The 27,615-nt window shown below is 47.4% G+C and overlaps 2 protein-coding genes across 4 annotated transcripts; both read left to right on the top strand.

The window, feature by feature from the left end:
* The first annotated feature begins 12,110 nt into the window (after nt 1-12,110).
* On the top strand, nt 12,111-23,526 carry LOC114066535 (elongation of very long chain fatty acids protein 4-like). Of its 3 annotated transcripts, none has more exons than XM_027901298.1 (7): nt 12,111-12,169; nt 12,604-12,791; nt 13,560-13,640; nt 14,425-14,481; nt 14,931-15,045; nt 15,655-15,782; nt 17,109-18,396. In XM_027901298.1, the coding sequence occupies exons 1-7, from the start codon at nt 12,112-12,114 to the stop codon at nt 17,277-17,279; spliced, it is 798 nt and encodes a 265-aa protein (XP_027757099.1). In that variant the 5' UTR covers nt 12,111; the 3' UTR covers nt 17,280-18,396. The 3 variants fall into 3 exon arrangements, with proteins under 3 accessions (XP_027757099.1, XP_027757098.1, XP_027757100.1); XM_027901297.1 differs by having other exon boundaries at nt 14,422-14,481; XM_027901299.1 differs by lacking the exons at nt 15,655-15,782; nt 17,109-18,396 and adding an exon at nt 23,081-23,526 and having other exon boundaries at nt 14,422-14,481.
* A 1,192-nt stretch (nt 23,527-24,718) lies between these two features.
* KCNA5 (potassium voltage-gated channel subfamily A member 5) lies at nt 24,719-27,447 on the top strand. Its single transcript, XM_027901296.1, has one exon. It carries the CDS (start codon nt 24,719-24,721, stop codon nt 26,618-26,620), a length of 1,902 nt encoding a protein of 633 aa, XP_027757097.1. The 3' UTR covers nt 26,621-27,447.
* The last annotated feature ends 168 nt before the right edge of the window (nt 27,448-27,615 follow it).

Here is a 27,615-nt window from a genome sequence, read left to right as displayed (position 1 = left end):
TCAGGAGAGAGAGGAGCCTTGGCAGTGGTGGGATTGGCGTGGTGCCTCTGGGGGAGATGAGCAGATCATATAAACACTGTGGGTACCAGCGGACCTGCATCCACCTCCCGTTCACCCTCAGCACGTTCTCCCCTCATCCACTGCTCAAACAGCTTGGTGTGTGCCACCATGACTGCTGGGTGGCAGGTAGTTAGTTGGTCTCTTATGAGTACTCTGCTGTTTGGAAATGTGAAGCTTGGAGAGGGGAACTGAATTTAAAGGTGGTGTTTCGGGGTTGTGTTCTCTGGTGGTGCAAATCAGCCCAGCCTCAATTGATTCAATCAGCAGTGCTGACCCTGCAGTTATAAACATTGGTGAGTCTCCTGCTCTGAGCAGGAGATCCGGAGTTCATCTGCATGATGAACTCCTGCAGCATGCAGGAGATTTAAAAGGAGCTGTTTCCCCCCCTCATCTCCCCTGGTTTTTCATAGGCAGAACTCAAAGAAATGCTAAAAAAAAAAAGTTGTCAGTCTTTGGGTCAAAGTTGTGGAACCAAATATCAGTTGTGCTGAGCATTCCTGTTGTCCTGCATCTCAGAGCAACCCTCACTGTTTGCACCAGGCTGTCATGTTCAAAGGACTCTTTTCACATTAAAAATCCCCTTGAGTTGGATTAACAAATGACAAATAAGCTGCTCCAAATCCTCATGGGTATCCTAAAGGATATACCAGTGTGGGGACACACAGGGACTTTCATTTCTCCTCAGAGGAAATCCTGTCACCTCCTGTGCATGGAGAATTGCAACAGAAGGGTCCATATGGATTCACAAAAGGAATGTATCCTGTTCATCCTCCACAAATGCATTGAAGTGCCAGAAGGTTTTTGTGTCCAGTCTTTTGATTTTTTTTTTTTTTTCCTGGAGGGGCTGACTTAATTTTAGTTTACAAGTGCAGCAGGTCTCTTCCCAGACAGTGATAGTCAGAAAGCCAGGAAGACTGGATGTCATTTACAGTCCTTTCCCACAAGAAATTGAGGGCCATCACAATCAGGGTCAGAGACTGAAGCAAAAGCAGCTTTCACAGCAATAACCAGTCTTTCATTTCTAGCTCACTAAAGTAGCTTCAGGTAAATTCTATTTATAACAGAAAAAAGTTTCAAGTCAACTTTGGCCAAGTGGCAGAAATCCCAGATTGGCAAAAGGTTTGAAAGGAAAAAAAGGAGTCATTTTTATGCCACTTTCCCCTCAAATATGCCCATAGAAAACAGAAAAGAAAGATAAGAAATAACTGGTCGTCATTCTGTCTTTGGCCAGTTGCAGGTATTTTCTGCAGCTGTGTTAAGCTCCTAATTTAGAAGTAATTCATGAAATTGCTATTAAAGACTTGGTCTCTTATACAGAGACTGTGGAATGAGGGCCAGTCTCCAGTGAGACAGTGTGAACATCTTCCCTCCCAAGGAAGGTGGAACAGAATCAGAGAAGGTGGTACTTGTGCATCCTTCAGTGGTGGTTTGAACTTGCCTGAAGGATATTGGTGCGAATATCCATCCTTGTGTGAGAAGGCAAGGGCCTTCCAGAAGTGCTACAGCAAACAGAGCTGGTGGTGAAAATGAAATTTGGGGTGGCAGGTCTGATCCCTGGCCCTGGTTGCTGGGTTGTCATCACCTCCCTTTCATCTGATGGCTCCCCACGTTTTCTTTAGGGAAGAGAACAATCTGCAGGGCAGTCACACCGAGGTGTTCTGCCTCCATTGCCAGAAAGGCTTGTTTTTTTGCTTTTTATTAATTACAGGAGCTGAGTGACTGCTTCCAGTGCAGCAGTGTGGCACCGGTGCCCCGTGAAACATCTGGGCCCAGGGGAAAGGTCTGACCTGAGCCTCAGCTGGTGTCCCCTGGCGTCAGCCCAACTACACCTGCTTAGAGCAGCTGAGGGAGCTGGTCTCATGTGTGCAAAGCTAAGCTGTTTGCCTAAAGGACAGCCTCAGCTGGGCTGAAGGACTTGCTTTAGGATGAGGTGGATGGTTCCGCACTCCCCATGTAGTTTTTGCAACGTTTGCATCAGCTTAGTGATGTAGTCTTGAGAAAGGGGAAAGCCAAGCCTTCCCTGGTGACTCCTGGGGTGCGTGTGCTCTTTAACCACCCCAGAAAGGGAATGCTGGAATTTCCTGGAGGGAGCACCCGATCATCTTCCCAGGGTCACCGAGTCCTCTGACTCTCCTGCATCGTCAGAATGAGCAAAAACCCAAGCGTGCCAGGGACCCTGAGACTCAGATGGTCTCTGCTCCCTCGAGTTGCAGCACCCAACCTACAGCTGGGGAAAGGCAGCATAATCCTGCTTTGCTGCCTTCCCCTGTTTGAAGCCTCCAGCCCAGAGGATTTTTGTTCATCAGCTCCTCAGCATGCTGTGTTTCCACAGGAGAATTCAGCGTCGCTGACGGGAGTGACGCTTTAATTTTAGCAGACACCTCCTTTTGGTGTGTGGGAAGGCAGGGTTTTGCTGTGCACTGAAGTGCACAACGAGGCTGTTATCGAGCACTCCCTCCCTTGCTGGTGTGGATGAGGAGCAGCACAGCTTTCAAATCAGCAAAGCTGTGCCCACTTTAGACCAGTCTGCTTTCAAAGTCTCTACCGGGGGGCATTTTGCATTTGCTGTCTCGAGTGACAAAGCGAGTCCCGAGGGTCATGTTTTCTCTGGAGCCACATCAGTTTGTATCTGCTGAGCCTCTGACTTGGGATGCTCGTTCCACCAAGTGTGTCAGATTTGCTGCCCTGTTCTGCAGTGAATGCCTAAAGACTTGTGCAGCAATGAATAACAGCAGGACTCGGGGACACTGGCGACCAAGTGACAGAGATCACTTTCTGGGGAAAGAAGGGACTTCTTGGATCACCTCTAGAGGCAGGGAGAGAAAGGGGAAGGGAGGGGAGAACAGCGCCTGAAGCTCCCCGTTAGAGGAGCTGTGCGAGAGCTGGTGCAGAGGAGGATGAGTCACCTTCAGGCTTTGGCTTGGGTGGCAAGGGAAGCGCTCCCACCTCCAGAACGCCTCCTGCTCCTGCTTTGTCACTGCCTCTGTGTGCCCAGGCTCTGCAGTGACCCCGAGTTCCCTGTTCGGAGGGGACTGTGGCACAGCCCCTGCACGGGGGATCCCGCGGTGCTGCCCATCAGTGCCTGTCCCAGGGCTGGCCCTGGGGCTGTGGGTACCACTGCCTCCCTCGTGTTTTATGCATGGTTACACCCACAGCGCCGGGGGAGGAAGCACCAGCGGATCAGAGCTTCCCCATTTCTTCACACCAGACTTTACTTGCTTGCATTTTACGATCCACAGGGAGAAATTACCTCGAAGAGCCCTCAGACCCGTGTATTTGCAACACTGCCATCCTTACACAGGACTGGGGGCATTTCTCTTGCCTGATTGGAACCAGGACACTTAAGCATCCAGTCTCAGTTAATTGTCCAGGCTCTTTCTTTTGTGAGTACAAATCCCAGGCACTGCTAGCTGATGATTCATGGTAGATCTGACAGGCACAGTGACTCACCCCCTGATAATGCTGGTTTGCCTCCACTGGCTGTGGGTTTGCTGAAAGGCGTGGAACTTTCAGGTGGGTGAACTTAGGTGAGATGAATCTCATCCCAGGAAGCAATTCCTGCTGCCATCCCTCACCTTGCTCTGCAAACACCCCCAGTGCAAGGTGCAGGGGGGAAATGTGCCCTGCAGTGGGAAGCAGCAGCTCTGACAGGGGTGCTGTGAAAGGTGGGTGGCTCTGCCCGCGTACCCGTGGCCACCTGGTAAGAGAGGAGCTATCAGAGCTGGAGTGGCAGCCTGAGGGGTGTCAGGAGTAGAAAACCACCAGTCTGAGGGCCCAGTTTGTTTCTACCCGCAGAGGTTCAGTTACAGACTGAGATCTCGGTGGTTTCTCTGATATCCACACCAAAGCTTTATTCATACACAAAGAAAATTCTCCTATCAGAGCAGAGCAGAGTGATCAGATGGCCAAATCAACACGATAAAAACCCACACCTAAACAACCTCACCCCCCTCCCAACATTATAAACATCACTGTTGTTTTGGAAATACCCATCCCTTAGGACTAGTTTAGAATCAAAAATTATTTCTCTAATAGCATTAGACTTTTTTTTTTCAGATTACCAACAGCAGGGAAGTTGTCAGATGCGCTGTAGCTTCAGATCAAATGCACAAGCATGCTAGATGTGAATATTTATTTTTAAATGTCTCTTTATTCCTAACCTGAAACCAGCTGTCTGGGTGTTGGTTCAGCAGATCCCACCCTAAACAATATTATACAAGGGATCAGAGCTTTAAAGAGGGCTGAGGAAAGTTGCTCACTTGCATAGATGGTTTACGATTTCACTATTCAGAGTTTTCTCTCATTAAACTGCCAAGCAGTTGCTTATTTGTACTTGTTCTGCCATTGGCAGAAAGTTGTGTTCAGAAGCTGAAATTAAATATGTAAAAACTTCTTTAAATTAATTCTGTGGGTTTGTACTCGTGGTACTGTTGTGCAGCACATTACAGGCCTCTAGTGGTAGGAATGAAAAAAATCCACATTACTGTAGCAGCTCCTGATGGTACTTAATTCCAGACTTAATAAATTGCATAATGCTTCCTGTTCATAGGTTTGGCCTGCTAGTTTGCTCACTGGAGGGAAATGGAAATCCTGCAGAAGTCAGAGATACTGGTGGCAATTTTCTGTGAACCTGAAAAGCACAATGAGAAAGGAAACTAGGTTAAAAAAAAGGAGAAAAGTACCTGGTGTATAGTCCTACTCTTGCCAAAAAAGGTAGAATGCTGTGAGCCTGGCAGGTTACAACCAAGACACACCATATCTGCCTTGCCACCCATTTTTCTGCCAGGTGTGTGTGTGCCTGGACCCTGCCAGTCCATCTCAAAGCCTGGTTGGTGCCACCTCCCTGGCGAATTCCCAGGTGTCAGCTGTCCAGCAGCTTTCTCCTTTCAGTCCTTGTGAAGGAGCATCCCATCCTGCCAGGCTGATCTCACTGCATTTAACATTTTATTGGCTCAGCACAAATTTATTTGTCTTGCACAAAAGTACAAGGCAGTGACTGTGCAATTCCCAGAGGGTTGATGGGTGTGGTGTTTTGTTTTTTTTTTTAATTACAATTTTCCACCAATATAAAATAATAATATTTTCAAACAAAGCTTCATTTCTGAGATAAATGTGATATGAAGTTATACCTCCCAAGGCTAGATTTCTATAACGTGCCCACTGCCTTCTTTCTTCTCAAGCTGGAGTTCAGGAGGAGCTGAGAACTCCAGAGGGATGGTCTGGAGGACGTGAAGGTAGTGGTTCCTGTGCCTTGGATAGTATTAAATGGAAGGTAATCTTGAAACTTGAAGAGGATTGGAGGAGGTGGTGGGGAAATTACATCAGCTGGGTAGAACAGAGCTGGGAATGCCTGCATATACCAAACAGTGATGGTTACAAGGTCAGGGGTTGTTATACAGTGTCTCCAAGGACTACTACATGTAAAAAAAACAAAAGTGAGATGTGTCAGAAGCGATCAAGAATTATAAAGATAAATTATTCCACTCTTCTTTGCACTTTGGTGTTCTTTATTGGACAGTGAGTTTGTCACTGGGCACTGCATTTTAGTGGAGAGGTAGGCAAATTTGGGAGGCTTCAGAAGAGATACTTCTTGCAGCAGGAGGAGAGGGAATTCCTGCATGTTGCTCTGGCTAATTTGCTGTGACCTTTACCAGGACTGCACTGGCCAGCAGCAGCAGTGATACTAATGATGCTTCCCATGAACATATTGTCTTTATATGAAGTTCTCTAAGGATATGTAAACACTAATTAAGCCTCTTAACACCTCAGGGAGTTCCGAAGGGTTCACATCAGTTACTTCTCTGCAGCTGTTTGACTGCACGTGGCCCTCCTGGTCACTGACTGAGGAGTCTGCTGGAACTGGAGTCACAGCCTCATCCTTTTTCTGCAATAAATGGAGGGAGAGTAGCATTTTTTTCTCCACTCTCTTTTCACAGAATCACAGGGTGGTTTGGGTTGGAAGGGACCTTAAAGATCCTCTTGTTCCAAGTCAGGAACACCTTCCACTGGACCAGGATGCTCAGAGCCCTGTCCAGCCTGGCTTTGGACACTTGAACACAGTCATTGCTATAGAAAATCCAGCCAAAGTTCTCTGCAGTGGAGAAGTCAGCACTCTTTCAGTGTGGATGAAGGCACACATTGCCTCAGTAAAGATTCCCTGTCACCATGCCTTTTGTTCTGCGTCCCCTTCACTCAAGGCAAAGTCTTCTATTTCACACAGGCAGAGATTCAGGGTGGACCATGACAAAAACTGAATCTTTTTTTGCCATTGTAAATGTGAGGCAGTTTCAGGGAGGCTTTTGCTGTTCTCCAAACACTAATTGCATCAGGAGGACAGAGATCAGAACATTCTGTACTACCTATTGGCTACACAATCCACCATTAGAAATTTGGAAAGTCGAACTGCTCATTTTTCTGGCTCCTATAAATATCTGCTCTATTTGGCTTCCAGATCACTGGGAGCAGATGTACCAGATCATTAAGGGAGCAAAGAGGATTTTGCATCCTCAATTTTTATTGCTACCATAAATACTTTGGTGGTCACAGCATGGGGAATGCAGAGCTTGCAATCTGCATGTTAGACACGATCAAGTGGGCAGGGTAAAGGCAGGAGCAGGCAAAATGGGAATATAAAGTGAAGTGGGAAGAGCTGGGGAGACATCACACCCTGGTTTGGCAGTTGCCTGCTCACCACCACCTGTCAGGGATTTTCAGCCACAATTAGAGTGAAAGATTTGATGATGAGGAGGAGTGAGAGACAGCAGCCTTATTAATTTCTGTGGGGAGGTTTCTGCAGGTGTGGGGCTGGAGCAGAGGGGGATGGAAACATGGTACCATCACAGAGAGAAGTAAGTAAGACTAATTTAGTGGGGACATGATACAAGTGTCTCCCAGGTCAGCAAGAAGAGGGAAGGATGCCTTAGACTTTCAGAATCGCCATGAGGCTGACAGATGTTGGTGTGGTAATGCAGAGCACCTGATTGTAAAACCCAAAGGCACATCATCTTCTTTTAACAGCAGCATTTCAGTTCCAGGAGCATCCTCTTTCCCAATCGTTTGCAGGTGGCCTGCACAACATCTCTGTATCTCTCTTCAGCTTCTGAAGTGAACCCTGGTTTGACTGGCCTGTTTGATCAGGGCGGTGCAGAGGGTGGAGGGACATCAGAAGGTAGGGGAGAGGCAGAGGAAGAGGGAATCCCTTCTCCAAGGGCAGTGGGTGTTCAGTGGCAAGTTCCAGGATGTACTTTCCCCTCCTCAGGAACAGCTGGTCCGAGTTAATTTCTCAGTTCAGTGCTGTTGGTGGGTTTGTGTGGGAGTGAAATGGAAGAGGAAAATTCCCAGAAGGACTGAAGCATTGAAGTATTACCAAGAGAGAGTTTTTATAAAGATTTTCTATTCCCTTGATTGCAGATGGGAAAACAAGAGGCAGGGATCACCATTTCACATCAAACAGCCACAGCACTGTAGTCTCATTACGTGGATGCTTCACTGGTTATATCAGGAATTAAATGTGTGTTCTGCCCCTGCCTCAGGCATATTGGAGATGCTATGAGGTGGTTCTGGGTTTGGAGATCCATATGCTGCTTGATTTTTTTTTAGTAAGAGGCTGTTATTACCCAGCTGGTCAAGACACATTTTTGAGCTCGTTTCTGGGAGGTTTTCAAATGATGTTTGGGATCAGCATGAAGTCACTTCTCCCTGCCAGTCACAGTGAAACTCTGAAACAACGCTGATTCAAGACATGCTGAATGAACAGTAGATTTGGAGATGGAAGCCAAAGGTTTCTGAGTTCTCTAGGCTTAGGAGATTTTTGGGAATTCTGGACTGAGGCTGAGTGACTTTTTTGAGACTTCAGAATAAACTTCACATTTCGCACGCGGAGGAAAAATCTCTGCTGGTAAAATTAACATTCTTGTTTTCAGGACCGTAATTTACACAAGAGCTGCTGTAATCTTCCAGTCCTGTGCACAGAGACAGGCTGCTCAGTACCTCTGCCAAATCTTTCTTCCTGTAATCTGTTCCAAACCTTCCAAAGGGTCTGTGCAATTGGTTGCAATGATGCATAAGTGAGGCAATCGAGAAACAGAATCCCTGTGCCAGAAGGAGCTTCTTCCTTCAACTGCTTCACTGTGCATCTTAAGGACTCCTGTTTGCTCTACATAGATGTGAGTTTGGACTTTCTCGTGCATTATCTCATAGGAGGCTGTAGACCTTGTTTAGCAAGATTGCAGGTGTAGATATGAGCTGAATAAGAGATTTGTGTGCTTTTTGCCTTCCTTCCTGTCCTGTGGCATCCACGGCTCCGGCATTTACACCTCGTTGAAGCCGCTTTCATGCAGAGGTTAAATTACTCGTCCTTTTAAAATGAAAAAAATTGCATTGTCTAGAAGTCCTCAGAATTGTTTTACTGCTGGTGTTTGTCACTGATAATGATTTCGTGGCAAACACCTACAAAATATGCAGGACAGAGGCAGGTTTTAAAATAGCTAAAATATGCCAACTTTTAAATCTCTGATGGATTTTTCTGAGCTGTCATGCACTGTGCACAAAGGAGTTGCTTATTACTATGGCTGGAATCCGTGTTCCTGAAATTCTCTTTTTTCTTGACAAGTCACTGAATGAAAAACCCAAATTCACTTGGGCATTCAGAGCTTCCCTAACACTATTCCAGTGAAGGAGCAATTTTTTTTTTTCTTTTCTATTGAGTTTTTGCTGAAACTGAAAGCCCTGAGGCTTTTGTGTGTGGTCCCTGCAGAGCTGCCCTCACAGTTTCACTGTCATTCATTCATCAAAGGGCACCCATTCCTGGAGTGTAAAAGTACCACGTTACTGATGTCATCTCTCCATCTGCCAGCCAGGCTAGTGAACATCTGCAACAGCACCACTGGGAATACTTCAGGAACAGGGCAGGTTTTAAAACATGAAATATGCTTCATGGTATTTTTTTTTTAAAAAAAAAGAAAATCCAGTTTATGTGAACAATAAAATACTTTGCCCCAGATGAAATTGGTGAAAATTCACTTCAGCTGATTTTTTTTCACCAGGGTAAAAAAGAAGTTTGATGGAAAAGTTTGTGTCTGTAATGCTGAGTCTTCTACATCAATATGAATAGCTCAGCAAACATTATTTGAGGTTACCAGATAGACATATTAAAAAAGTACAGTCCCATCTTCATGTAAGAGATAGAAAGGGCTGGTCTGATTTATTTCTTCCCCTGATTCACACAGATAAATCGCTGAATCTTTTTAAGGACTGGGGCACCAACACTATAGAAATGAACCAGTTGGTTCATGAGCAATTAGAAAACTTCAACCTTTTAGGAAGCTCAGAAAAAAAAAAAAAAAAGAAGTGTGTAAAATTCACCATCACTGTCTCCCTGAACCAGAATCAACACAACCCTGGATCAACAATACGGTACTAAAAGGCCAGTCAAATCTTTCCCTAAACTGGATTGCCCTTCTGACTCCCCAAAATTCAAACCCTTCACCCTAAATCACCTTTCCCAAAAAGCATCTGTTCAAATTCTTTCATAGTTTCCACACATCATGGAAACACAGTAACTGTCCAGCACCATCAACAAGTGATGTGGTCCAGGGAAAAACTGCTACCACATGATATGCCTAATTCCCAAAGCTGCTTTCAGAAGCTAATCTTTGGTGCTTTGCCCTCCAGAAACGCTTGTGATGCATCTGATGACGGGCACATGGCAACGGTATGAGAAATGGGGCTACCCTCGTTTTTTGGGGGGAGTTCTGCTAATAAACTGTGCTCACTTGGAAAAATTAAAGGACATATCCACACCCCAGGGGCAGGTTCACCCCAGTGACCAAGTTTGGTGACCCCATCACTCGGCTTTGAGCTCTGGTGGGTGGGGATTGGGTTCCAGGGTGCTGGTTCTGCCTTGGCACCTCCACATGGGGTTGAGTCACTGCACTCACGGACTGGACCTGCTGGCTCTCTGCATTTTCCCTTGGTGTGGCTGCTGGAGATCGCAGTGGGGGACTTTTGGTATCGCTGTCAAATCCCTCAAAATATTTTCCTGTATCTTTGAAAACGATAAGGGTTTTCAAGTACCTTTAAAAGCAAAAAAATGTGACTCCCCCCAGGGACAGGGGCTGGATATGAGGGGTGACTCCAGCTGAGTTTTCTCTGCCTCCCCTGAGTGAGTGAGTGAGTGAGTGAGTGAGTGTGAGTGAGTGAATATTCCCACTGTTCTCTGCTCCCTCCTTTGGTGGTTTGCACATATTCTGAGCGCACAAAAGGCTTGCTGACAGCCCCTCGTGATGGACTGAAGGAGGGCTCCAGACAGACCAGTTTCCAGGCACGACCCCCTCATCTTTTCCTGTTTGCAAAGCTGCCATGGCACGTCCTGAAGGAACCTGCAGAAGAGATGCTGGCCTGGTTCCCACTTGGCCGGGCTCCCAGGCGTGACACTAAAGGTCAGCGGTTCCCTCCTGTGGAATCCCAGTCCTCTTCCGCATTCTACTCCCTCCTTTCACCAGTCCCCTAATCTGAGAGATCATGTGGGGAGAGGCAGGAGAGGGTGGGGGAGGAGATTGTGATGTAACCTCTGCTCTGGCGAAGTTACGAGACGGACAGCACAGCGCCCGCAGCTCGCCGTGGGGTTTTGGTGGCGCTGCTGCTGGGACACCTGGATAAGAGGCATGAAGATCCACGCCCAGGAGGCTTGAAGATCCACCACAGCCGTGCGGGACCCCGCAGGTGATGAGCTCACCTCACCTGTGGAGAAGCAAGCCGAGCACGGTGCCTGCAGCTCCTGGTTCTGCTGCCTCTGCGGGCACCCGGAGAGAGGGGACCAGCGAGGGATGCTCAGAGTCAGCCGCGCTGCTGGGGTGAGTCTGCTCCTTCTTCCTGGGCTTTCTCTGCACTTTGGGAGGGAGGGAAAGGAAGGGGAGTGAGCTGGAATGTTGTGCGGATTGTCTGAGGGCGTTTAACCGTGTGAAATCCCCGCTGGATTGACTCCGAGCCAGCTGACAGTCCCCGGGTAATCCCAGCGCTGGCAGGCTCTGCCCGGGTTATAGGGGCATGTCTGTGTGTCAGGATGGGGGTGGGACCTGCTGGGTGTGTCAGGGGAGCCAAAATAGTTGGCTGCGGGAGAGAAATTTGAGAAGAAAAATTCGGAGAAGTCTCTGTCACCTGTGTGTGCAGGGGCGTGTTAAATCTGTGAGAATTCAAGGGAGAAAATGTGCTTTTCTCAGTACCAGCAGGAGATGAGACTGGGAGGGACCTGGCCCTGTGTATTTGCTGATGGAGAGAGCTGGATCAGATAACAAGAGCTGTTGAAAGTAACTGCAGTAAAGTGTTTTCCAGGTGAACTTCTAAGTGAACTTCCACACTGAAAATGTCTCCCTGCTAAAGGAAAGAAGGGAAGAGGAGGAGCATCATAAGATATACGAGTATTCTACTTTATTATAATAAATTATAGAGTATATACAAGATAAAACAAAGTTAATGCATAAGATGGGCCTCAGAAAGCCAAAGAACAAACTGCAGCTCTGTTAACACCTCTGGAGCTGCAGCGGTACTGAATTCACACTAACTGCCTTCTAGCATCGGGAATATCCAAGAATGCCTGCAGAAGGATGCAGTGATGCCACCTGGTGTGTGCCCCCATGGGAAAGTTGTGACCACAATGCTTTACACAAAATATCGTGTGACTGATCTCCCAGTGTGGTACACGAAGCTCCTGGCTCTGGTAGTTCACAGGCAGCTACTCAGAGTATTTTTTGGAGGTGAAACCTCAACAAAATATCAAAATCAAATAATAAATTAATTTGATCGAATAAATAAAATCTGGAAGTAAAATAGTTAATTGCTGCACAGGGTTCTCTTCCTCCCTTTTTTAAAATGTGACTTTAATCCTGGTCTAAAATTTCAGTTCCTAGAAAGCAATCTCTTTTCTTTCCCTTTAGCTGTGGTCCTGAGCCTTTGTCTAAGGAGCTTCCTTAGTTAAGACTCAGTCAAGGCTGGGATAAATGGGGTTAATATGATCCTGAGGATGCTAATTATAATTTCTTTCCAGGACCTGTGATGGCTTCAGCCTGGCAGAAAACTCAGGAATTCTACAACTGGGTTCTTGAAAGTGGAGGTAGGTAGAAATGCTGGTTTAAACAGGAATTTTTGCACGAGTAGCATGATCAGCAACAAACCCAGAGGGAACACGGTCCTCACAGGAGCCCACATTTATCTCACCTGGCAGATTTCTCCATGATAACAAACTTCCCTTTAAGTCTTTAATTTGATATTTTACCGTGAGGAGACTGCAAATCTTCAATGGCTAGAGGTTCTACAGTCCAGTTTGGTCCTGAAGGGCTCTGTTGGGTCTCTGGATGTAAGGAAAAGCCAAAAATGCCATTAAGGTAGAATGGCAGGTCTGCATGGTGGCTTTGGCAGGAGAAGGACATTGGGCATGATGCTCAGGCTGTAAATGTTTCAGGATTTGAATTTCAGGAATTTAAATACAGATACCTGCCCTGCAGGGTGTGGGAGGTGCCAGCTCTGGCTGTGTGCTTTGCCTTACAGATCCCAGGACAGACCCATGGCCGCTGGTCTACTCTCCCCTTCCAGTCACACTTGTCTTCTCCTCCTACCTCCTGGTGGTGGCTCTGGGGCCCCTCCTGATGCGGCGGCGCAGACCCCTGGAGCTGAGGGGGCTGCTGCTGGCCTACAACCTGGCCATGATGGCACTGTCCACCTACATGTTCCACGAGGTGAGGAGGCAGCACTGGCTCCTAGGCAAGCACCTGGGAAGGGTCTGAAAGCCAGAACTGTTTGAAATGGCTTTTGCTGATGGACTCTGATGAAGGGAGTGGGAGCTGACTCGGCCGTGCCCGTGTTTTGCCGCAAGAGGAGCAGTCTTGCCCCGCTGTGCCACCTTCCCTCCCGCTTCTCAGTCCTCCTGTCATTCATAAAATGAACACTGAAAGGTTCCTGGATGAATGAGCTGAGAGTTGAGAGCTCCCCATTGGACACAGGATGTATTGAGGGCGTGGAACCTCATTTTGTTTCGTGACTGGCTGGTGAGGGCACCCATCTGTGAGAGGGAGAGACACTCTTCAAGGGAACACAGCCAAATAGGTTCCAAAAACATCCTGATGTTGACAAATATTCCCTTTTAGTTTGTATCACAATTTTTACATTAACACAAATTGTTTGTTTGTTTTTTGTTTTCTTTGAGCAAACGCTACTCCACCTGAGTAGAATTCAGGATTCCTGATGAAGTAATTTTGAGAACTCCAGTGATTACATAAAGAGTTACAAACATGCCCAGGCCAAATTTTCTTTTTGAGATTCCCACAAGGATGTGAAGTGCCTTGTTTTAGGTTTTTACTATTTGCTCAGCTGTATAAATTACATGGATTTTCTGTTAGTGAGAATTAGATTAATACTCTTATTACCTTAGCATTAATATGCATATCTTTTTGCCACAGATGGATTTGAACAGAAAATTGATTTCTATTGCTTTTCCTTTGTTTCAGTTTTTGGTAACTTCAGTCCTGGGCAACTACAGCTACCTGTGCCAGCCAGTGGATTACAGCCAGAGTGAACTGGGAATGCGGGTACAGTTCTGCAGAAAACTTGTCTTAGGCTCCCATGGGTGTGCAGATAATTTTCTTCATAAAGAGCAGTTTGCATGCCTAAGAAGGCTTTTACTCCAATTTATTGCTTGTAAACCTATATCACTAAATTATCTGCTTTAACAGTTGCGTTTCGCTTTAGTTCTCTGAAATTAATCATCATCAGTCAGCAGAGCCATCTAAGCTTGCTCTTTGATCACTGCAGAGAGGTTGATTTTGCATTCTGAAGATGGTTCTTTATTATAGATATTTCAAATTACCTCTGAAATATATGTGACTCTTTGCATGGATTGTAAGGATTCTGGGTGATTGCTTTCAACAAGAGAACCAATTTTTACATCCTCAACTTTGCGTGACATAAATCTTACCCAACATTTCTTTTAGCATGGGGATGTGACTAAAATTATTCCTTGTCCAGTCATCACGGTGGGGGGGGGTTGGGTCACACCAGCTTCAGCTTTCCAAAATGCTGCATGAGGTTTTTTTTCCAGTTAGAATTCAGAGCTCCCACACTTCGCTTCCAGATGTAACCAGGCGCTGAAGAGATGCAAGCCTGGATATTATCCTTTCAGCTTTTCAGATATTTGCTATCAGGCAAAACCAAAACAAAACAGAGGGAAAAAAAAAAAAAAAACAAAACAAAAAAACCCCAAAGAACTCTTTAGTTTTTCCTGTTCCCGAGTGGGCAGGGTTCACATCCTGCATGGTTGAAAATATGCTGATTTTGGATGACGGTCTAACCGCAGTGCTTTGTGCTGCCCAGCAGATGGCAAGAGTGTGTTGGTGGTTCTTCTTCTCCAAAGTCATCGAGCTGCTGGATACGGTAAGGAGGGCTCAGAGCTCCGTGGCGGGATTGGTGCTGGAAATAAATCGCTTCCTTGTCAGAAAGGGGCAGGGTGCCAAAAGTTAAATGTCCCCGGCTGATCCTGTATTGATTTGCTCGGCGCTTTTCAGCGAGAGCTGATTTGGCGTGTTGTGCTCTGCCTGTTTGTGGGAGTGAAGGCTGATGCTGTTAAAGAGGAGGGCTCAGCTCCTGCAGGCTGCTTTTTTTGACAGTGTTGGGCCTGTGAGAGCCCAGCAGCACGGCTGGGTATTGTGCTCCAAGGCTTCCTCAAGAGCTTCTTTCCAGGAAGGAATTGCTGCTGTCTGATTTGCTTGTCTTTGGGTTTGGGAGACTGGGAATCACCATTAGCTATTTTTGTAACCTTTTACTGTGGAATATTTAGTCTAAACACACCGACTCGAGGTTTTCTTTTGTCTGGCTTCTTCCAGGTTTTCTTCATTCTGCGCAAGAAACAGGAGCAGGTGACTTTCCTGCACGTGTACCATCACGGCTCTATGCTGTTCAACTGGTGGTCAGGGGTCAAATATGTGCCTGGAGGACAAGGTATGTCAGAAAACCTAGCATTTCAGGGGTTTTTTAGGGGGGCTGTGGAGGTAGCATTAGCTGTGCAGATGGGCTGACTGGCAGGTAGGAAGCTCACCTGGTTCCAAAGGTACAAGAGGCTGGGGTGTTCCTTTTTGGGGAGCCATTTCGGCCACGTGGCGTTGACACCGGAATGTCATGGAATGTTTGGGTCAGAAGGTAAAAAATTCTCTCCTCTGCCTCTGAAGCTCTTCTCTGTCTCCAGAGTCTGGATATGGGCTGGATATATTCGGATGCCCCAGCCCTGGCAGTGTTCAAGGCCAGGTTGGACATGGCTTTGAACAAGCTGGTCTAGTGGAAGGCGTCCCTGCCCGTGGCAGGGGGCTGGAACTAGATGGTCTTTAAGGTCCTTTCCAATCCAAACCATTCCATGAATCTGTGATTTTATATGCTGAAAGGAAAAGGAAGGAGAGGGCGTGCTTCCAAGACAGAGCCTGGACTGAAGGTTCATGCAGAAGGGGTGATGTGATGCTTTTTGAAAGCATCACCAGGGTGGCCGTGAGCTCTTCACAGGGTTGGTCTTGCATGGGCTGTGTGTCTCTCATTCATCCTCACTTCTTCACTCCTCAGCCTTCTTTATTGGGATGCTGAACTCCTTTGTCCACATCTTCATGTATGGCTACTACGCCCTGGCCAGCCTGGGACCACGGATGCACCGTCACCTGTGGTGGAAGCGCTACCTGACCATCCTGCAGCTGGTAATTAGTTCCACGTGTCCATCCCTGCCTTTCCCTGTGCTGGGTGTGATGGCCCCTGCCCCAGCCCTTGTTTGCTGCCCTCAGAAATCACCATGTCCTTGGGTGTCCTCGTGTACCACTGTGAATGGTGAACCTGGCGCTGAATTTCAGAAAACTCACAAGAGACCTTCAGTGACCAAATAACGAGCCCTGGCTTTGTAGTGGGAAGGAGAGGAAAAAAAAAGTTAACCCTGTGGATCTTCAGTTAGATTTCTTCCATTTATGTTTCCTCTCTGGAGCCCTGAAAACTCAGCTTGATTTTGGGAGGTGTGGGGCAGTAACTTGGGGAAACTTTGGATTCTCAGTAGGGCAGGAAACTGGGCAGCCTTCATTCAGTTCCTTCAAAAAGGAAAGGTCTGTCTGACTGCAAGCAAACAGGCAGGTTAAAGAGACAGTTGAACTCCTTCTGCAGAGAATCCCCTTGGATTTTCTTTCCCTTATCTATGAAGAGGTGACAAATTCTGGAAACCCTGTGTTTTTTTCAAAGGTACACCGTAAATGCAATGTTCCAGACAAGAGCAGTGATTGTGGAAGAGTTATTTCCACACAAAAAGAAGTTATGCAAACAAAAAGTATTCAAGTACCAGAGAAGAGGAATAGGGTATAAATATATATATATATAAACCAGTGTGCAGTAAAGGCTGGTCCAGAGTTCTTACTTATCCTGCATGGCAAAGCAGACCAAAAAAGCATTGCAAAAGATGAAGAGGTGTTTGTTACGTGAATTATAGCACAGGAAATAAATTTTTATTTAACATCCTTTTTGTCAGGTAGAACTCAGTGCTTCATGGTATTTGAGACAGGTCACTTAGCAATATACCAAAAAAAAAAAAGAGGATTAATGTTTAAATGAATAAAGGTAGTATCAGTAATTCCTCTCTGTAAGCTAAAATGCAAATCAAAATCTTCATGAGCATAATAATCTGATTACCACCGGGGAGGAAACCTCTAGTTTCCGTATTCCAGGATCTCTCTGCCCGTGGCAAAGGAGTGGCACAAGGGCAGTGATCTGCTCCTTGCAGGAGGGGCTGGATTCCAAACCTGACCCCTGCAGCAGTGGGAAAACCTCAGTGTTTGATGGACACTTTGACACCTTTCCATGTTGGGAAAACACTGCTGGGCTTGAAAGGCAGGTTTTCCAGGGGTGTCAGGAGAGGCAAACAGGTGATGCTCTGGGCATAACTTCAGTGAGGGCACTACCAGGATGTTGTGGCAGTTGTGTGGTCAGCTGAGCTACATCTCAGGTAGCTTCCTAATCTGGCTGCTTCTTTTTCCCCCCTCTTCCAGTGCCAGTTTGTGGCCATTGCTGCCCATTCTTCCTACAACCTCTTCACAGAGTGCCCGTTCCCTGATGGCTTCAACACTGCGGTCTTCCTCTACATCCTCAGCCTCATGGCTCTCTTCCTACGCTTCTACTACAGGACCTACATTAGGGGGAAGCAGGACAAGCTCACTTAAAGAAAATCTGAAGGAAAACCAAGGAGGACACTGAGCACAGGCTGAGGAACTTGCACATTCCTGCTGCTTGTAACGCGGTTGCAGGAAAAAAATGTGTTGTGGGGAGTGTGTGTGATCCTCATGTGCTGCCTTCAAATACCTCAAGGTAGGGAGAGAAAAGGAATGACAAAGCCAGGGATGAAGGTATTGAGGAGCTCATTTAATAAGGCTGAGGCAAAGCTAAGCCAGGCAGTCCCCAGCATAGCAGGCTTTTTGAAATCAGCACAGGAAGGTCTTTTTCCCTTCCATCACTGTCCAAGGTCTGGCATCCAACCACAACTCCCCTGTCTCGTTTCTTAGGCTGTAGAGGGTTTCTTTGCATTAACAAATCTATCTCAGCTTGCTGCTCCAGATCAGGCAGGGCCATGTGGCTCCAGCCTTGTCCAAGCAGTGTCCAAGTGGCCAGGACCTCACTGGGAATGCAGGATGCACTCAGCTGTCCACTGCATCCCAAAGCTCCTGCTGGGACTGGGGGGAATTACAGCTGGTGCTTACCCTGGTGGTGTATCTTTATGTAAGCACGAGCATGAAGGAAGCTGGGCATTATGTTGTCTGGCTGGACATGTGCCTTCACTGTCCTGAAGTGAAAGAAGGCATTTTTAGCACTTTCATCCTAAGGAAGTGGAGTAAGAACTGCCATGTACCATTTTCTTATTTGCCTTTGGTTGCTCTCATAACAACAGAGAACTTTTAATGCATGAAGGCTACTTGGTATTGCTCCTTATAGGTGCCATAATTTTACTAGAAAGAATGGACTGAGGTTCCCTATTCACAACATTTTTCCTCCAATTTTTGTTATTATTTTTAATATTTTTTTAAAAAAATTTTGCTTCTCAGCAAGCATAAAGAGCTTAACAGCACCATAAGCAACCACCTCCACTACCTAATATTTGTATTAATACAAAGTGTATAAAAGTCAATTCATTGCCTAGTGCAAAGCTGCAGAGTTCCACTGACTTTAATATATCATTTATTGGCTTTGTTTTTACTCCTAAATCCATTACAGCTAGAATTTTGCACTTATTTTCATCTTCAGACAGTTAAATGCCATTGAAGTTTTGACGTGGCGATGCTTTGAAAAGCCTAAATTCAGATTTTAAACCACGAAGTTTTCTTTTTTCTGATTGTCACTGGTGAGTATGGAAAGCAGAGCAGGGCTCATTTTTATGTCTGTGTGAGCTGGTTTTCTCCCTGTCAGATACTTTCCCCGTGCTAATTGCTAAATAAAGGGTCCTGCTTTTGCACATTGGAACTCTGCTTTTGTTAGAATTTTAAGTAGCAAACCTCTGGGTGGGTCCTTCCTTTTTCCCTTCGGTTGGAAAGGCAGAAAAAAAAAAAAAAAAAAAAAAAAAAGACCTGCAGTGTATCTCCCCTACTGTGCTCATTTTGAGGGTTTCCCCTGGGGCCTCTCCAGTGCAAGTAAAGCTGTTTCATTACTCCTGTCCACTTAAATACTCCCTTACAACCCTCTCCTGCTTAAACCATCGGTACATTTTGCCCTCTGATGTCATGGTAGAGCATTATTTCCTGCAGCTGGGTGAATTATCTGTGCTTACCAAGCAATCTAATGCTCCTTTTCATATACATGGGGGGATCATGAGTAGGTCCCAACCTCGGTTTCACCTCACATAAACTTTTTCAGGTTCCAGTTGCTAATTCCAAGGGCTTCACTAATAATTTTATACCAGAGTAGGCATCACATGTTTCGATTTTCCTTGATTCATTCATAATTCACAGCTGCCTAAAGATTAGAAAAAAAAATGAATGAGATTACTCAATGCTTTTGCAAATCCACTCCTTCTTAAAATATATACATTTGTAAACATGCCATCTATTTGGTTTTTTGTTGTTGTTGTGGGGTTTTTTTTTTGTTTGTTTGTTTTTTAAAGCAGACTATGCAGCTTAATTTGTATCTGTTTATGACAGAGCTTCCTGCAATGGATTCTGGAGTGTGACTGGCCACATAGCTGGTAACAAAAGTACAAAAGTGTGAATTTGTCCCCTGACAACTTGAAATCAGTGGCTGGTCACCTAAATCAGACACCACTGACAATATTTGTCCTAGACCTCTGATCTACCCATTGCTGTCCCTTTTCCTCACAGCCTGAATGAGGGGCCTGATCTTGCATTTTTGAATCGGTAAGAGCTTTTCTTCAGGGCCACTTCGATGGCATAGGATTAAAATGAAGTATTTTCAGTTGACTGATAAGGAGGGATTAAGTTTGCCCAGAAACACCACAGAGGAATAGATATTGGTGTGGAGTATTTGCACTAGCAGGGCAGATAAAATTGGATTGGTGGATCTGAGGGGCTCTGCAGGTCTTGATACCTTATTCTTTTAGAGTTCACTTACTTGTCTCCATTCCATTTTAAACTGGGTTGCCACAATTGGAACTGTCCACCTGGGCCATCCTGTTGTAACAAAAGCAAAAACTTGGGAGTACAGGTATCTGCCCCTGGAATTTGACAGGAGATAAAGACACAGAGTGGGATTTCCCCTCCCAGATCAAGTCCCTGGAGTTGAAGATCACATTCCCACAGGGCTGGGAATTGTAAACTGCAAGTTTGGATGGCTCGTGCTCTCTGGCAGAGCCTGAAGCTTCGAGGATGAACTGAAAGCATCCTGTGGCAGCTGGATTTGTAAAAACCTCTGGGCCCAATGCTGATTCCCCCAGTATCAGTAACAAAGCCTGCAGAATCCTCTGGAAAGGAGCTGGCACAGTTGTGTGGGAAACAACACGCTCAGCTCCACGGCCGGGTTGGCTGTGAGCAGCCTGGGGTGTCACTCGAGCTGAACAGATGACATTTAAGGGCACAGTGGTGTGTAGGTCTCCCCCTCATAAAATGTGGGTCATTGTAGTTCTCAGAGTAGTTTACATGAACAAGATGTAAGGCCTAATGGAAGCAGCCTGTTTAAATGAACAAGCTTGATATCTGCTAGTGCTCAGCATCTTTCCTCCTGTTCCAGTCAATGTAAATTATGGATGTTCTGATCAAATTACTTCTGAATTAACCAGACCATTTATTCAATGCTTACTTTCTGTCTGAAGATAAATGAGAGGGATTCTCATTTTAATCAAAACAAAATACAGAAAAGAAAATCAATTACTATTTAATGTTTTTTCCATCCCCGTGTGATGGAAAGTTTCCAGAGGAACTCGGGCTTAAAATTGCAAAGCAAAGGCAGGAACATAGCTGAGTTATAACTATTGGATTTTTATATGTTATCAGAAAATATGGATCTGTGTGTGTGTGGCTTGTTGTTTTTTTTTTTTTAAAGGACCAAAGAATTACTCTGAGCAATTAATCAAGCAAAAGCAGAATACAGCAGATTGCTTCATACAAAAACATAAAAGTCTGTTGATAGAGATGTAAAGCACCTACAAGCCAGCAACCCTAAATATAGAACAGTGTGAATTTGCTGAATTCATTAATGAATAACTTCATGGATTAGGGCTTGATAGATGGAGTGCTCGCATCCAGATGTTTACTGTGATTTTTTTTTTTTTCAATGGCCTTGTACTTAATCCTCCTGAACAGGAAATACAGAGTCTTTTCCCTGGGGTCTCTCCTGGGGACCGTGGCAGTCTCTCTCTCTGGCCTGAATCGTCTCAACACGGGATCAGGCTGCGAGGAATTATCCAAGTGGCGGGGGCACGGATTTGCCTTTAACCCCTTCGGTGTCTCCTGGGCTTCCCACGATTTCCTCACCATCTGCCACAATGGCACTGTTATTTACCAACACAGGGAGAAGAAAACAAAAGGAGTCGCCCCTCTAGGTGCGATTTTGGGGTCCCTGTCTCCCGTGGGGAGACACAGGGAGTCCCACTGCCACAGAGGAGCAGGGGGGCCGTGGGCAGATGAAGCTTTGAGGCCGGTGTGCATCGCTCCACATCTTGGATGTGTTTATTTTTGTGGTGCTGCTACTCACTGTCAGTCGTGGGGATGGCACTCAGGAGGAGGTGTCTGTGAAAAGACTGGTTGACCCTAAGGTGTCCTCAGCCAGGGGCACCAGAGGGTGTGCAGTGTGTATGTAGGTGTGTTTGGGTGTGTGTAGGTAGAGTCACAGAATGGCCTGGGTTGGAAAGGGACCTTAAAGATGATCTTGTTCCAACCCCCCTGCCATGGGCAGGGACACCTTCCACCAGCCCAGGTTGCTCAGAGCCCCATCCAACCTGGCCTGGGACACTGCCAGGGATGGGGCAGCCACAGCTTCTCTGGGCACGTATTTTTCACATCCCTGACATGATGGCTCTGCTGGGCTTAAGGATGTGATCCTTGTTTTCTCCCCATAGAAATGTTGGTAAGGTAGGGTTGTGGGTACAGCCTGCCTTCAGGTGAGAGAGAATCTCTAGCTTGGGCAGGGTTTCTTCTCCAAAACTCGTATGAACCTCTGCTAGGTGTCAGCTGGTAAAGCAGGGAATCTTAAAAGGACTGGATTTAGGCAGCCCCTTGCTGCTGCCTAGCCAGGTGACTCCCACGTGTCCAGCCTCAGGAGAAAACCTGCCAATGAGGCTGTGGGATAAATCATTAATGGCACCATGTGAAGAAGAATGGGGGGGGAAAAAAGCAACATCACTGTCAGGAGACAGGACAGCAGGTCTTATAACTGGATTAAGAGATCTGAGTGGCAGTGGGAGGTGGAGAGAATGCTAAATTTTGGTGTGGATGTGCTGGAGGGTTAGGAACTGATTTCATGTGTGCATGTGCTCAGGGTAGAAGTGCTTCTGGCTGAATCACTGGGGACAAATAAAGTCTCCATCAGGGAGTACCTGGTTAAAACATTAACAGCACATCTCAGCACTTGAGATGTTTCCCCATTCTGCATGTCATCCTTTCTCTCCAGTACCTCGGCTTTCTGCTGGTAGGACGGCTCTTCAACAGAGAGTTTGGGGGTGTTTACACCAAACTCAAAAAATGAAGGCTATTAAATAAAACTTGCCCTTTAAAATTCCCTGCTTGGAGCAGATGTTTCTTCCCCTTTAGCATCATCCTCCCACTTTCTCCTCACTCTTTTCTCTCCCCTTCCTTTGTACCCACATCTGCAGATACCATACTGGATTCTCAGAACTGGTAAAGCTGCAAAGTAAGTAGTCACAAATTACTCACATGCTCTACAAGGAGCTGAAATTTCCTGAGATATCAGTTAATAACATACATTTTCTTCATAGGGTTTTCTGGGAGGCTTTCATCCTGATGAATTTGGGCATTTTTGCATAATCCCATCTGCCTGCAAAAATTCAGGATGTGAACACTGCAACACAGTGCTCACAATTTAGACAGGCTAGAAACTTGGTTTGAAGGGAGAATTTAAATTCAGTGTAGTCCCTCCCAGGCATTCCCTATTATTAATGAAGGAATGACAGAATGGATACAACCATCTGAGAGGCAGCAAGTTTACCAGCCCTCTGTGCCCCTCGTTGTGCTCTGTGTGGTGCCCACCATCACAGATGTCTGGGGAGGTTTCCTCTTGAAATACTATTATTCCTGAGGCAACGTTTGGAGGGAGAAGGCCTTGCATTATAGGAGCTGACAGAGCTGGAAAACCAGATTAATTTTGCAGTGTGGAAGCCCTTCTCTGGTTATAATCCCTGACATGCCTTGGCAACAGACCAGCCACTACTTGTTGGGGTGCACAGGTGTGCCTGTGGTGTGTTTGTATTTAGTGTGGACTTTGCTAGTCCATTAAATAGCTCTAAATCACAGGGCCATTCTTTTCAAAGGGGCTGCTCTAGAAAACTCACCTGTGATTTTGCTTCTAGGAATTATTTGTGTGAGGAAAGCGGTCCTTTACTTCACTGGCACGGTGGCAGAACAGGTCTGTGATTCTGTGCTCAGTTCTCAGAGGGAAATTACAGAACATGGGCAAATCACCACTTACAGAAAACATCTAATGCAAGTATGGTTTTCTATGTTGGCACTGCCTTTAATATCTTTGGGCATATTTCACACACAGAGGCAATGTTTTAAATTAAGGGAAAACCACTGTGCAGGGTGAATCTTTGTAAACTACTTGATGGAGCTATGAATATTGCCATAGGGATTCAGGAAAAAATGCCACTGCAGCGATGCCAAATGGAAAGCAAAATGGTTTTTCACTTAATTTAGTATTTACACTCAATTTTGTTAGAAACCCAGAAACTCCACAAGAGTGGTGTACATGGATATAGGTACTCATCCTACAGTATTTATATGCATATTTAGTATATTCACCTGTAGACCTTGAGTAGAATGGATGATTTTACACTTTGAATATAAAAAGTGAGTTCTTAACATGTATTGCAGTACTGAACTGTAACTGAAGCAAAGCTGCTTGGATTCCTTTTCTCTAATAAAATGTGCATTTACAGAAATGTTTCAGACTTGGATGTGGGTTTAAGAATGCATCTGAGGGAAAGAACAGCCCCCTTTGCAAATGCTCACATGAAGGTAGAAATGCTGTCTGCTGGCTGGGGAAGCACCTTTTGGAGCTGCACTAATTCCACGAGAAACCGGGGGGGAGGAGGAGAGTGGGAGAGCAACCACAAAGCTAAATAAAAATACCCAATGCCTTCCTTTGTTCTCATTCCACTGGGAAAAGCACGCAGGGGGTGGTGGTGGGGGGGGTGATACACGCCAAGAGGCGCCAGGAATCCCTCGGGCTGTCGGTGCTGATTTTCATTAGAGGTGAGTGGGGGTTTGCAGCTGCGCCCAATCCCTTTACCGAGCAAATCCACGCGTGGGGGGCCGCTCCGTAATCCCCAGGCGCGGCGGGGGCGGGGGCGAGGTCTGGGGAAGCGGGCGGGTGCCCCGGGGGGTGAAGGGCGAGCTCAGCCCCCCCATCCTTCCCGGGCACAGGTGCCCGCCGCGCCCGCCTTCCCCCATCCTCGGAGCGCTCCCCGCGCCGCCAAACCTGTGGGCATCCCCTCGGCACCTGTGGGCATCCCACGACTGAAACCCGCTCCCAGAGCGCACCCGCGCCCCGACGCGGGTCCTTTTTGGCGGGGCGGGGCGGGGCGCGGTGGGATGGGATGGGATGGGGTGGGATGGGATGCGCGGCATCCCGGTCGTCCCCGGGGGATGCTGGCGCTGGCTGCGCGGGGGCGCGGAGCAGGAGGGATCCTCTTTGACGTCAAGCGCCCATAATATAATGATCGCTCGTTCATATCCGGGTCCCCGGGCGGCTCCCCCGGGCCGCGCTCGGCCGCGCTCGGCCGCGCAGTGAGGGGAGGCGGGTCGGGCAGGGCAGGGCAAGGCAGGGCAGGGCAGGGCAGGGCAGGGCAGGGCAGGGCAGGGCAGCGCGGCCGCCCGGAGGTGCCCGGCGGCGGCGGCGGCAGCGGGGCCGGCGAGCGCAGCATGCCCGCCGCCTCAGACGCGCCTGCCTCCCGCCGCTGCCGCTGCTGCCGCTGCCGCTGCTGCCCATGGAGATCGCGCTGGTGACTCTGGAGAACGGCGGCACCACGGCCATCGCGGGCGGCGAGGATGCCGCGGCCGCCGGCGGCCGGGCGCGCTGGCGGGGCAACTTGCTGCACATCGCGGGCTCGCCGCAGCTGAGCGACGGCAAGGAGGGAGCCCCGCCGCCCGCGCCGCCGCCGATGCCGCCGGGGGACGAGGAGCCGGAGCGGCCCCCGCCGGGGGACGAGGAGCCCGAGCGGCCCCCGCCGGGTCCCCGCGGGGGCGGCCCCGAGGAGCGGCCGGCGGACAGACGAGCCCCCTCCGCGCCGCCCCGGCCGCCGCCCCGAGCCCCGCGCCCAGGCGCGGACGTGGGACCCCCGGAGGAAGGGGGACACCGCCGGGGCATGGCCATGGCGGCGGCGGGGGACGAGGAGGAGGAGGCGGCGGCCGCGGTGAACCCGGGCTCCATGCACCACCAGCGGGTGCTGATCAACATCTCCGGGCTGCGCTTCGAGACCCAGCTGGGCACCCTCAACCAGTTCCCCGACACGCTGCTGGGGGACCCGGACAAGCGCATCCGCTACTTCGACCCGCTCCGCAACGAGTACTTCTTCGACCGCAACCGGCCCAGCTTCGACGGCATCCTCTACTTCTACCAGTCCGGGGGAAAGCTCCGCCGGCCCGTCAATGTCTCCATCGACGTCTTCGCCGACGAGATCCGCTTCTACCAGCTGGGCGAGGAGGCCATGGAGCGCTTCCGGGAGGACGAGGGTTTCATCAAAGAGGAGGAGAAGCCCCTGCCCCGCAACGAGTTCCAGCGCCAGGTCTGGCTCATCTTTGAGTACCCCGAAAGCTCCAGCTCAGCCCGGGCCATCGCCATCGTCTCCGTGCTGGTCATCCTCATCTCCATCATCACCTTCTGCCTGGAGACCCTGCCCGAGTTCAGGGACGAGAGGGAGCTGCCTGTGCCCCTGCCCCCACAGGGTGGAGGTTTGAATGGCACCGCCGGGGACTCCCCGGCCATGCAGCCCCCCAGCAGCCTGGCTGATCCCTTCTTCATCATCGAGACCACCTGCGTGATCTGGTTCACCTTTGAGCTCCTCGTGCGCTTCTTCGCCTGCCCCAGCAAGCCCGAGTTCTCCCGCAACATCATGAACATCATCGACATCGTGGCCATCATCCCCTACTTCATCACCCTGGGCACCGAGCTGGCCCACGAGCAGCAGCAGCCCGGGGCTGGCAGCAGCAATGGGGGAGGGGGCCAGCAGCAAGCCATGTCCCTGGCCATCCTCAGAGTCATCCGCCTGGTCAGAGTCTTCAGGATCTTCAAGCTCTCCAGGCACTCCAAGGGGCTGCAGATCTTGGGACAGACTTTGAAAGCCAGCATGAGGGAGCTGGGCCTCCTCATCTTCTTCCTCTTCATCGGGGTGATCCTCTTCTCCAGCGCCGTCTACTTTGCTGAGGCCGATGACCCCGAGTCTCACTTCTCCAGCATCCCTGATGCTTTCTGGTGGGCAGTGGTGACCATGACCACCGTGGGCTACGGGGACATGAGACCTGTCACTGTGGGGGGCAAGATTGTGGGCTCCTTGTGTGCCATTGCAGGTGTGCTCACCATCGCCCTCCCCGTCCCTGTCATCGTGTCCAACTTCAACTACTTCTACCACCGGGAGACCGATCACGAGGAGCAGTCTATCCTCAAGGATGAACACAGCAGTGCTCAGGGCAGCACAGCCGGGGCAGATGCGAAGAGAAGAGCCAGTACAAACTCTCTGAACAAATCTGTTGTGCACTTGGAAAACAGCGAGGAGTTCAACAACGGCACCAGCTCCATAGAAAAAGCCACCATCAAAGCAAAAAGCAATGTAGATCTCAGAAAATCCCTCTACGCTCTCTGTCTGGACACCAACAGGGAAACAGACCTGTAAGGAGAGGAGAGAGTTAGAGTCCAGAGATGCAGAAGGGTTTTCTGGTGTCAGAAACTTGCTACTATAATTATTCTTTCAGTACCAATTAGTTTTTTAAAAGTCAGGCTATATTTTATAAATTGATCACTGTCCTGAGCAGTCCTCCAGGAATACATGTTTTTATGTTCTTTTTCCATGACACAAAGGGTCACCTATTTTTAAAATAGACTAAGAATAAGCTACACTCCATGATGCAGGAGCTGGCAAATTATGACAGTGAAAAATCTAATTTGTAGAAACTTATTTTAGCAAATGGTGGTTGGTTTTAAATGGGTAATTTGTAACCAATTCAGTTGCTCCAAGTTTAGTATTAAAGAGTTGGGGGGGGATGTATGTGTGGAGAATGAATGGACTGGGGGGGGGGGGGAGGGAGGTTGAGGGCTTTTGTACTGTAGTTTCAAATTGAAATAATTCCAATATATTTTATATTTGTATGAGTGTATTTATGGTTGAGAGGGGATTTCTTATTCCTGTGAAATATGACATCATTAAAGCACTAGGAACATTGGCAGATCAGCACTTTCAGAGTTTTCCACTTGTGATCAGTAGAGATCTGGTTATCCTGTATGTGAAGTGAATTTGGTGCTTTGAACCCTAGAGCAGAACACTTCTGTCATCATTGATATGTTAGTTTCTTGTGAGCCTTAAATTATTAAATATTGTAGATATACTTCTTTATAAATAATTTTATTAATTACCTTCCTGTTTCAGAATTTCTAAACAATCCAGTCATGTGCTTACTTGTCCCCATTCTGAAAAGTATGTGCAGCTTTTTTTTTTTTTTTTTTTTTTTTTTTTTTTTTTTTTTTTTTTTTTTTTTTTTTTTTTTTTTTTTTTTTTTTTTTTTTTTTTTTTTTTTTTTTTTTTTTTTTTTTTTTTTTTTTTTTTTTTTTTTTTTTTTTTTTTTTTTTTTTTTTTTTTTTTTTTTTTTTTTTTTTTTTTTTTTTTTTTTTTTT

Source organism: Empidonax traillii, unplaced genomic scaffold (genome assembly GCF_003031625.1).
Source record: "Empidonax traillii isolate 1590-97213 ecotype Southwest subspecies unplaced genomic scaffold, ASM303162v1 scaffold770:size447908, whole genome shotgun sequence".
Classification (NCBI taxonomy): domain Eukaryota; kingdom Metazoa; phylum Chordata; class Aves; order Passeriformes; family Tyrannidae; genus Empidonax; species Empidonax traillii.
Note: the sequence above shows the minus strand (reverse complement) of the source record. Positions and strands in the feature narration are given on the sequence as shown.

Excerpts from the sequence above, each read along its gene's own strand:
- LOC114066535 (XM_027901297.1), top strand. The coding sequence starts at position 12,112 with ATGGCTTCAGCCTGGCAGAAAACTCAGGAATTCTACAACTGGGTTCTT. Across the intron at positions 13,641-14,421 it reads AGAGTGAACTGGGAATGCGG|CAGATGGCAAGAGTGTGTTG; the intron begins GTACAGTTCTGC and ends TGTGCTGCCCAG. Across the intron at positions 14,482-14,930 it reads TCATCGAGCTGCTGGATACG|GTTTTCTTCATTCTGCGCAA; the intron begins GTAAGGAGGGCT and ends GGCTTCTTCCAG.
- KCNA5 (XM_027901296.1), top strand. The coding sequence starts at position 24,719 with ATGGAGATCGCGCTGGTGACTCTGGAGAACGGCGGCACCACGGCCATC.